Source organism: Semicossyphus pulcher, unplaced genomic scaffold (assembly GCF_022749685.1).
Source record: "Semicossyphus pulcher isolate SPU_LCO1_2020_fin unplaced genomic scaffold, fSemPul1.0.p SCAF_20, whole genome shotgun sequence".
Lineage (NCBI taxonomy): Eukaryota > Metazoa > Chordata > Actinopteri > Labriformes > Labridae > Semicossyphus > Semicossyphus pulcher.
The window spans coordinates 1726676-1737704 of NW_027211694.1; the positions used below are offsets into that span (position 1 = coordinate 1726676).

The following is an 11029-nucleotide window of genomic DNA, read 5'->3' on the forward strand; positions in this document are numbered from 1 at the left end:
CCGTTCCTCTGTTTCCCGTACTTTTTTACTCAGGACTTTACGTCCTCCACCTAAACAGTGCCGGTGTTTGACGGCCCTCCTGATCCGTACACTCCACGTCCTGTTAAAAGCAGACCTGTTCTCTCTACGTGTGCCTGTCGCTCCTCTGGGAGCCTCAGGCAGCATATTGTTTTACTTTTACTTTTTTTCTCTGACCTTCACATTTTTTAACAGCGACGGGAAGGATGGAGCCATTAGCTTACACACACACGCACAAGGGGTGGGTGTGCGGGGGTGTGGTCAGACCTGTTGTAAACACTGCATAGATCTAGAGCAGTTAGAAAGGACAAAAACACCTTATGTTAAAACAGGACTTTACATCTGTGATGAAAACAACTTCTCCTTTTTGCCTTTTCGAAACAAAAACTTTGGAATTATTTTGTTTTTTACTATTTTCAATGAGGTGTCCCATTCAGAGGAGATCAGCGTGGATGTTTGAGTTGAACATGACATCTTGCTTTGTTACCATAAACACACCGGAAATACTCCCTTAGAGCACCAAATATTTAGACAGATTTATGTCTTCAGTGGGAGCCGGAAAGAAGTGTTATCTTCAAAAGCTGATTCTTCTTGTCCAAACTTCCTGTCCATGTTTGTCAAGAGCTCTCTTATTGCTTCATATGAGAGATTCTGACAATCTTTCGAGTTTGTTCTCAACTTGGCAAAGCTATATTTGTGTAATACACACTACAACTTACAGATAAACTAATGCCATCATATCGGACATTCAGGTGCCTCGAGCGTGTTTTTATTTAACAGAAATGAGAATTGAATCTGAGTTATGTGAATGTTTAAATGAGCAAAAACTCGTCTCCAGCGGCTGAACCGAGTCCCTGACACATGTCAAACCTCTTTCAATGTGAGGTCAAAAGTTGGTGGTTTTCCTGTGTGAGCTTGTGTGCAAATCGGTTCTGTGTGTTGCAGCTCTGCATCAAACCTTCACTTACATTCCCTGTGCAAGCAGTTTATCACAGCACACACTGCCTCACACACAAACACGCTCACACACACCGAGAGGCAAACACCAAAAACTGAAGATGGGGAAAATTAACGGATGCCTCAAATGCCTTTTTATCTTCTTCAACGTGCTGTTTGCAGTAAGTCAACTTTTTTATTCATGTTTCTGACTTTTTAAAAACTTTTTTTTTGGCTTCTTGAGGGTTAATTTTTCATTAGTTTGTTTTTACTAGTGTTTGAAACTAAAGACAGGAAAGAAAAAAGAAGTTTCATCGTTTCTTATTTTCAGAAGTGAAATGATTTTATTCTTTTGGTGCTTTTGTCAAACACGTCACAGTTTATTTAAAGTGTTTGGAAACGAAAAATCTAAGTTGAAAAAATGAAAAAGGTTTGTAAAACGTTTTTTTATTGTCAATAAAAGGGGATGAAAAAGTTGTTTTGTGAAAAGAACAGAAATAAAGAGAGAGAAAAGTAGAAACTTCGATGACAGAAATAAACTTAATTAATTATAAATATACAAGAAATAACAGTGAAAAGGAGTTTTGTCCAAAGGATGCTTTAAATAAAGATCAACTTAAAAGAATGTGAAGGAATAAAAACTTTAAACTAATAAACTAACTAATAAACCTAAAATAAATAAAAACAATTAAAAACAAATTTATTTTATAGTTTAAAGGTGTAAACTTTAATCACAGTAATGTGCAAAACTTCATTTTTAATCATATTGAAGCAGCTGAAAGTTTCACTTTTTATCTCGTGTTAACAGTCAACAGTCACTTCCAGTAAAAGGGGGGGGGGGGTGTCTTATTCCAGCCCGCCCACAGACCCCCTTTTCGTCCCTCTAATGAAGCCTCTCTGCTGAAGCTCCGAGCTGCTGATGGAAACTAATGAATTGAAGGAGGCCGAGCTGGAAGAGCCTGTTTTCAATTTGAGACACACGGGAGAAAAAAACTGAAATTACCTTCAAGAATGCTAAAAAATGAAGCAAACGACGTTCAGCGCTACAAAGACGAAAACAAACAAACATAAATATTTAAAGTGTTTTTTTCTTTTCTCTTCTGAACATTTTAGGATCTGATTTCCTCTGCGCTCTCCCCTTCTTACTTCTTACTTCGTCTGTTTTTACCGAACGTCTTTTAAAACGTCGTTCAGAGACGTGAACATGTTGCATAATATACATCATATGACAAACAGTGCCCGCATACATGAGGTCTATGTGAAGGTAAATTGTTTCCAGCTGTGTGTGTGTGTGTGTGTGTGTCTGTGTGTGTGATAGTCAGGTGTTATATAAGGTCACTGGTGTTCAGTTTGTAGACCTCTGTCTCCCTCCAGTGTTTGAGCTCAGAAACTACAAAATAAAAGCCCAGCATGCAACAGTACAAATAACCTCCCTGGAATAGAAACATGTCTTTTAATGTTCTGAGCATAGACACTATTTTCCAGATACTTTAACTGTTCATTTATCTCCATATTTGCACACCTAATGTGCTAAACTGGAGTATTTTTCTGTCAAACTTTGACTCTTTTCTAAAACTGTCTTGCATATCTTGGTTACATAAATGTTTCCAGTCCAGTTCGACGACATAAAACCAGACTTTACCTCTTATATTACCTTGCAGTGTCCTCGAGGGAGGTTAAGTGTGTGGTTGTGGTCCACATTTAAAACCATTAACCTCCTACTAACCTCTGTGTTGTGTCCTCAGATCATCGGCTGTCTGCTGATCTTCGGGGCGGTGAAAGCCAGCGCCTACAACCACCAGGTAAACAACAACAACAACAACATCATCATCATCAGGATAATAATCGGATGAGATGTCCAAGTTGAGCAAACTTCCTGCTAGTCTGAGTCTCGTATGCTTTCATAGCTCTTAAACCACAGTTGTACTAACTCTGGGAAAGAGGCGGTTGAAGGCAGTCTCTTGTTGCGTCGTTTTTTGACTTTTTGGAAACACACCTATGTGCTTTGGAAGGAGACTGCCCGCACCCAAGTTACAACAATAAAGGTTGTCTGTCCAGATGCTTACTGTGGCCCATATTTATCATATTATTTCGCGGGCCTTTTCCCTGATTGTTGCAGCCTAAGATGCATTATTTTTGGCAGCAGATTTTTTGAAAAAGTTGCCATGTGTTAAGGCTTTTTTGTGTGCAACATGTTATGCATTCACTGTGAGCTACAAACGCTCCAATAAACCATCACTTCCTGTCAATTTCTGTGTCAAGATGTCAAATAAAATGTGTAAAAATTGAAGGAAACTGAAGGAAATTGCCATGGAACAGTAATTATGCACTGCGCTAAAGAAGAATCTACACGTTATTAATCACACTGAAGCTGTTCTATTATTTCAGGAGCTACGCTCGTATAAAACCACTGATAAGAGACGGTGATGTCTATCTCACTGTACAAACACTGACTCCTATCTGTGACAGAGCCTCTGACTGGTGGAAAGTTAAAGTCACCAGGAAGTGGCTAAGTGAACGGCTAACAGTTTTTAACATGGATAAATGAGAAGAAGAAGATGTCGACGAGTGTTGGGTTTGTTATCATGGATTCACTCTTTAGAGTCTCTTTAAAGACTCGTTAGAACATCAGTCCGTCTCCACCACGCAGCGTTCTGCAGATATTAAAGGCACAGTAACTGATGATTACAAACATTGCAGACATTTGAAGATCGATATTTAGTGATGAACACGTCGATGCCGGCGGGGGAAATAGGAAGGAAAGTCGCGGAGATTAACAGAAATTGCAAGGTCATGAAAAAGTTGTGGAAATTGGCTAAATTTGTGTGAATTCGCTGAATCACAACTTCCTGGAGGGACTGATTTATGTTTATAATGAGGCTACTACCTCTAGTGGCCATAGTAGTTATTGCAGGAGAAAAAGAGGAAGCCATTGATGAAGTACGAAGATCTGTGAAACCAAAAGTCAATATTAGCCCTTTATACACTGCGGGTTCAAGGCGGGATTGTTACGCCTCTGTTACATTCCGTCTTCTATGTAGAACGCAGTGAGGTGTAACGGTGGGGTGAAGTCGCTCCGCCTCTGAGCCGGCATCGGAGGTAGTAACAGAGGCCAAATGGCGTCTGTGTAAACAGTGGAGCCGGCAGAGCGGAACAGCGGCGTGTGTGTGTTTGAAACACCTGTTTGTTCACACCTCGCACACATTTTGCTTCCGCAACGCCGGAACGCTGTTTAGAAACACACAGTGGGGCAGCTTTACGCCCGCGTCGCGTGGTCCAATGTAGATTGACAAAGGTGGCATGAGGACGGAGCTTCGTTACGACGCTCAGACGGAACCGCTGAGTGAAAAAGGCTTTTACTAAATTATGCCACTATCCAAAACACGGTACGACAAGCAACAAGGATACTTATTTAAACCCAACTATTACTTTTTTCTTCGCTAAACAAAGTTGTTTTTCTGCCAAAATGTGGCTTAAGCCACTAACTAGCTACGCTCAACAGAAAGACAAGAAACAGGGGAAACTTTACATCTTTACATTTTATTTTGTAAAGAAATTGAAGTATAAAAACAACGATTCAGAGTTCTATGAAGGTGTATTTGCTGGAGTATTTTTTGTCCCGAACTTCTCTCTTGTTCTTGGTATATTAACGTCACACAGCCTTCACGTCCCTAAACGTTGGAACAGACTACAAATACTGTCAGCAATAGCAAAACCACATGTGGAGTGGTTTATCTGCCAGGTCGGGGAATGTGTGCCGTCTTCTGCCAGATGAATTTCCTCCCTGTCCAACGTCTATGTTGGGTCGGTGGTCGCTGCCAAACGTGCATTTACAGCTTCTTATTACGGGATGTGTGCTGGCAGCAGGAGCAGCAGATTTACTGGAATGTGACTCGGGGTAAATCAAGTTAAATCAGAGTCAGATGTAAACGACAATTAAAACAATCAAGCGTACGTTTGAGAGGGTTAACGGGGTCTCAAGGAACTTGTATAAGCAGGAACAGTCAGTAGAATACACACATACGTTCAGACACTTTAATGCCTGTAATGTAATATTCTCCGAGCGTTTCGTGAGGATTTGAATGAAAAAAAAAAAAAGCAGCTGTTTTGCGTTTGTGAAAATCAAGGCTGGTTTATAGTCATTACATCCCACGCACAGTCCTGTACGCTGTCGTACCTGTTTGGAAATGTTTAGAAGAAGTTGTGGTGAAGGCCTGAGAATGTTTACAAGGAGCTGAGCAGCTGCCAGGACGTAGTGGAGTCTTTGATTTCTTTTGTTAATCCAGAACAGATGCAGCTCGGGGGAGTTTTTCCATTCTCACAGTCCACTTTGTCAGCGAGAGAAAAACAGGACGGCTACGCTACGGAGTAATAACATCTCTCTCTTCAAGCGTGACGCCTATGAGCTCATTGTTTTAAACCCAATCTAGTGTAATTTGCATTTTTATAAAGCATTTTCCAAAACCCATCATCAGGTTTTCAATAGATTCCTGCATTCCAACTTCCATTTAAAGTTGTTAATGGCTGAAACACGACACCCATACGGTCCTTTTGAACAGTATTGGCCCAAACAAACAACTATTATTTGTCCAAATGGACTTTCCAGACAAAAACATGATCACTTAATGTAAAAAGAAATGTAACTGACCGTTTTCCTCTGATTTGACGCTCAGGAATGGAGGCTAAATTGCTCTTACAATGCTGTACTGCTGTATTCCAGGTTGGCTAGTCAACGTAGCAGCAGACAAATCATTTCACGATCACAGATTTCCAGTGAATTGTAACCGAAAAGATCAGGATAGTGAAAATAAGGACGGAAATCGGCCATATTTCACGTTAAATCAACAAACGCAACGACCTGTTAGCTAACATAAGCGTTCAACTACTTCCTAGCTAACCTTACTGTTAGCTAGCAAAGATTACAGCTAGCTAGGAAAGTATGCCTTCACAACCACATCCTGCAATACAGCTAAAAAGTGGCTAAATGCTAACATTAGCTGTTGTCTATGGCAGCTAATGAGTAAAATATGTTGTTTTACCTTTACCCAGTGTCCCTCACCTTTATGCCACTTTAAAACATTATTTGAGCTTCCAACCATTAGCGTGACATCAGGGGAAAATGGCCGCTGTGAGATGTGTTTGGTTGAACATTTTTTTCTACTGTCTGTCTAATCCCGATAAAGCAATATCAATTCATGTCGAGTGTTTGTGTTACACATGGGGGATTCTATAGGAATAAAGTTTCAAGAAATTCATTTAATCTCTACAGCCAAGCGTTTTATTTTATTTTAAGCTAGGTTAGCCCGGCTAGGTAACGTAGCGTTCATTTCTGTTCTGTGGCCGTAAACACAACCTAAGAGCCCACCTACAGCTGTACTAGTTTGGCTCTTCTTGTTGTCTTTTAAATGCTGAAACAAACATGTAAAATAATGTCAGCCTTATTATCTCGTTTGAGATTAAAGCTTTGCAGTAACTCAGTGTTTGTGTCGTGTCTTTGTCCTGTCATGGCGGAGCAGCTGTCGGCGGTTGGAAGCCCGAGTCTGGCATGGGTGTGGGTGTTTGCCATCGGCGTCCTCGGCATCTCCTGTCTGGGAATCTATGCCGGCTGCTCTGAGAAAGACATCGTCCTCAAGATAGTACGTACCAGAGCCCATATCAAACAGGAAACCCATTAAAATACACTTTGTATCTATGAATATTGCTGATATTGTTTCATGTCCAGTTTGCAGGCTTCATGGGGCTCGGAATGATCATCATGATGATCTTTGGCATTGTTGTCGTCGTCACCAGGAACAAGGTTGTATATCTATCCACAGATCTAGCTCTCTATTCGCCTCCTTATCTCGATCATTACTCTTTACATCCTTTTCTTAAGCTTAAGTTTTCTATCTTGACTCTAAGTTACCATGACTCACTCCTTCTGTTATCATGACGCTAATTTTATTCTGTTCCTGTTTCTATCTTGATGCTAAAGGTATCACTACAAGCTCTCTTATCTTTTCCCCTAGCTGTGTTGATGCTAACATTTTCTGTGTATCTTGACGGTACCATTGCTAACACTCTCTCATCATAATGCTGATCATTAGTTGTCTTACTTTTTTTGCTTGCTATCTTGGTGCTAATTTTCGCTAAGTATCTTAATGCTAACTTTTGTTTACGCTTTCCTGACGCTACCATTTCTCCTGCTCTCTTTTCTAGATTCGAAAAGTTCTCCGTCTTGTTACCCTGATGTTCTCTCTGTCTTAATGCTTTCATTGTTCTGCTAGATATCTTGACGTCACTATATAACTTGACGCTACCGTCGTTGATTCTCTCTCTTGTATCTTGACGACACCGTTGTTCACACTCTTATCTTGATTCTAATTTGTCTTTGTTTGCCTGACCTGATGTCCTCTCTATCTTAATGCTCGATAGCTTGATGCTAACATTTGCTGTGTATCTTGATGCTACCTGTTACACTGTTATATTAATGCTAATCTGTCTTTGTCTGTCAACCCTGATTATCCCTCTCTACTCTGTACTTGCTTGCCATCTTGTTGACACATTCACCACATACCTTGACGCTACCTTTGTCTATTCTACCTTGTACCTTGACAGTGACTCTCAATAGCTTTATCTAAAGTCACCCCCTTTTAACTACCACGTGAAATAAATGAATAAGTAAGTAGCAAGTAATTTTGGACTCGTAGTCTGTACACCTTGATGCTAACATTTTTCTCTCTTGATGCTAGTTCTTGTTAAGTATCTTGCTGTCATTCTGTTTACTCAGTCTTGATGCTAACACTCTCCCTCTTGTCTATCTATGATGCTAACATTGTTCTCTACATTTTGATTCTAATGTTTTCTGTCTTTATATTATCTGTCTTGTGCTTTATTGATGCTAATGTTGCTTTTTCTCTTTGTGTAGGTTAAACAAGGCTTTGACAGCGCCTCCGCTGAAGTGGCCAAGCCTTACATGGAAAATGAGGACCTGAGAGTGCTGCTTGATGGGATACAGCTAAATGTAATGTTTTATGTGTACTATTAACCCTTGGTAATTTAGGCTAGCTATGCTAAAAAATTACTTCCTTCAGCTTTTTAGTCAATTGAAACTGGCACAAATGTGATTGCAGGGCAAGTGCTGTGGAGTGGTGAGGGCTTCAGACTGGGGTGATAAAATCCCCAACTCCTGTGAGTGCAACTCTCAATATGGAAGCTTTGGAGGATTTGGAAATGCTGAATGTAAAGCCAAACCTCAGGTTGGTTTGTTAAAAAAAAACTGGAATATCTCTTTTTGAGTATTGTTCTTGAAAAGACAGCTGGACCTCTTGAGACTTTCGTATCATTTGAGTTTTGATAGTATATAAGTGACTGTTTTTAATATATTTTTATAACCATGTGACTCTTTTTCTTTCAGGGAAGCATCGGCCCGGACCAAATCTACAAACAGGTATTCATTTAACCATCCAACCAACCAATAAACCAGGCAATTATGTTTCCATTAAAGTAACTCTTATTCCATCTCCTTTTACAGAGCTGCAGCCAATGGATCTTTGGGTGGATTAACTTAGCCTTCCAGATCGCCATGGGCTTCTTCTTTGGATTTGCTGTCACCGCAGTAAGCCACCCCGAAGTCACGTCATGTTCTGTGACTGGTTAATTGGTATTTATTTGCTGCAGCTCGGGTTAGCTCCTCTGAGTGGTGGGACAAAGTTATTGTTTTGCAAGACACAAGTAAATCTTTGCTATGATGTCCCGACTCGAGTAATCCAGGAAAGCCTCAAGTCTCAAGTCAAGTAGTTCTAAACTTTGCATTTTGAGGTCCAAAGAAGTCATTATGTGGTTTCTAACAGCAGCTAAGCTAAGCTAACCAACAATCAGCGACAGATAGCTAATGTTAGACTTTGCTAATTGATTATTGTTTTAAATAAAAAACATATGTGCCACCAAATCTTGGACACAAAGACAACCTGCTGACATGTACCCAAGGCTCCTTGGTTTAAAGTTAACACTTAGCACTTGGCTTAGCTAGCCATCATGGGCTGTACAGCATTAAACTTTGCCCTTAATTTTCAGACATTGTGTTGCATCATTTTGACTCATGATTTTGCTTTGCGTTGGCGACCTTTGATTAGGTTTGAGTTTGTTACATTCCCATACGTTCACTAATTTCCGTGTAGCCAATGCTTTGTGTTAGCTTGGCGAGCTAACAGTCTGAATAAGATGATGAAAAGCAAAGGTATAACCTTGCTATATATCAGTCTCTCAAATTCTACACGTTTGTACTTCGATGTCTTCCACTTCCTGTGGGAAGTCAAGGTGTTTCTGTACCTGTCACCTGTCTCTCTGATTGTCTCACTGACTTCCTGTTTTCGTAGCTGCTGGGCCTGCTGGTCTCCCTCCTGATGATCCATCAGGTTAAACGTCATGATGGCGCAGGAGGATCATCCATCGCCATGAAGGGCTATTGAGGGCAAACCCCCTCCTCCCATGACCCCTAACTTTAACCTCTGCACTGTAACAGGAGGACTCAGGGGTCGTTATATGACCTCTTCTTCTTTACTTTTTTTATGGCATTTTTCAGCCCTTTAAGAGATCGTCGAGGAAGGCAGGAAACAGAAGGATGAGGTGGTGTTCTGCAGGAAGACTTGATTTTTCTCCCAGCTTTCTATTGTAGAAAATATTGCAAACATTTATATTTTTAGAATCATTTATCTTGTGTTATTTGATGAAGTATTGTGTTGTCGTCCTGTATAACAAAGATGTATTGTTGAAAAGAAGCAGCTTCTAAACTCATCTGACTACAGATCAATCAGCCCGAGGAGGCGATATCAAGTTTTTACAAAGTAACAGATTGGAAAATCTATTTTTAGCTCAGTAAAGAATCATTGTATTTTTGCGATGTGATTTAGCGACTTCTTGTATCTTAGCTTTAAAGCTACCTTGTTGCACTATAATCTCTGGTGTTATTATTCCTTTAAACCAACCAGAACTTGCCTCGTCAATAATCTCTACATAGATTGGGAAACAAATAAATGGGAAACCAATATGGGATCTTGTTGTCAGTAACTTTTTTATTAACATTATTTCTAAAATGTTTTACCACTAAAAGGTCACCAACAACATTTCAAAACCTCCTCAAGTTCAAACGACGAAGAGAAAACTTCAGTGCTTGTAAAAAATGCACCACAATGCATTTGTATATTTTCTACCGCTTTGTAAAGCACATCTGTCTTGTGAAAGCAGAGCACTAAACCACTTGTGGAAGACAGGAACTGTTTTATTGTGAAATCTGCACTTGTATCGTTTCAGAATAAACTGAATAACCTCGAAAGTTTCCCTCTTTCGTGTCCTTATGTAATCAGCATTTCCTCACCTTTGGCAGCGTTTCATCTCCCCGTTACATAACGGCCTGATGGGACGGCCAAGGAGGCGGAGGAGGTGATGGTAACGTTTAAAGTGGATGGTAAAGAATTACCACAAGTTGAACAAGGGGGTACAGAGGGTGAAGAGGGGATTTAAGGTGGTAAAAGGGGTTTTTGAAGGGCTGATGGAGAATAAGGGGTCTCAGGGAGGATTCAGAGAGTTGGTATGGGGCTAGTAAGGACTGATGTTGGGTTAACATGGCTGCTACTATTATAAATCAGCAGCTTAAGGGTGTACCAGTTTGTAAAGCCTTCATAGTAATGAGGAGGAAGCAAGGAGTCTTTATGGGTTGGAGTTATCTTAGTTCAGAAAGTTTGGATTCCACTTCTCGAACGATAACCAGAAAACAAAGCGGAGAAGACACTAAGCAGGATTAAAAAAAGCCAATGTGTTGTTGAGCTGATAAGGTGATTGGGAACAGGTGTGCGGGTGGATGTCAGGGGAAGGCTGAAAGTGGGAAACTGCAGGAATAATGTTCAGATGGTGCAGTTACACGACACGAAGCCGGCATAAAGAGATGGCTACGAAACCGTTAAACTTGCCCACCTAAATGGAATGCAGCCACCATTAACGTTATTAGCAGCAGCTGTGTTTTTCTGCGTGAAGAAGGTCTCAACACAAACTGTAAACATCCCGTCATGATTGTGTAACAAGTTCGTTAGTAGATGCA

General features: G+C 40.4%; 1 protein-coding gene across 1 annotated transcript; it reads left to right on the forward strand.

The window, feature by feature from the left end:
* Window positions 1–1027: 1027 nt before the first annotated feature.
* Window positions 1028–10270, forward strand: LOC138599512 (CD63 antigen-like). Its single transcript, XM_069671221.1, has 9 exons — window positions 1028–1136; window positions 2700–2756; window positions 6471–6590; window positions 6677–6751; window positions 7862–7957; window positions 8067–8192; window positions 8351–8383; window positions 8468–8551; window positions 9312–10270. The coding sequence occupies exons 1-9, from the start codon at window positions 1077–1079 to the stop codon at window positions 9402–9404; spliced, it is 744 nt and encodes a 247-aa protein (XP_069527322.1). The 5' UTR covers window positions 1028–1076; the 3' UTR covers window positions 9405–10270.
* The last annotated feature ends 759 nt before the right edge of the window (window positions 10271–11029 follow it).

Bases quoted from the DNA above. Each gene is read 5' to 3' on its own strand.
- LOC138599512 (XM_069671221.1), top strand. From the start codon at position 1,077: ATGGGGAAAATTAACGGATGCCTCAAATGCCTTTTTATCTTCTTCAAC. The intron at 1,137-2,699 runs GTAAGTCAACTT...TTGTGTCCTCAG, and splicing joins TCTTCAACGTGCTGTTTGCA to ATCATCGGCTGTCTGCTGAT. The intron at 8,193-8,350 runs GTTGGTTTGTTA...TTTTTCTTTCAG, and splicing joins AATGTAAAGCCAAACCTCAG to GGAAGCATCGGCCCGGACCA.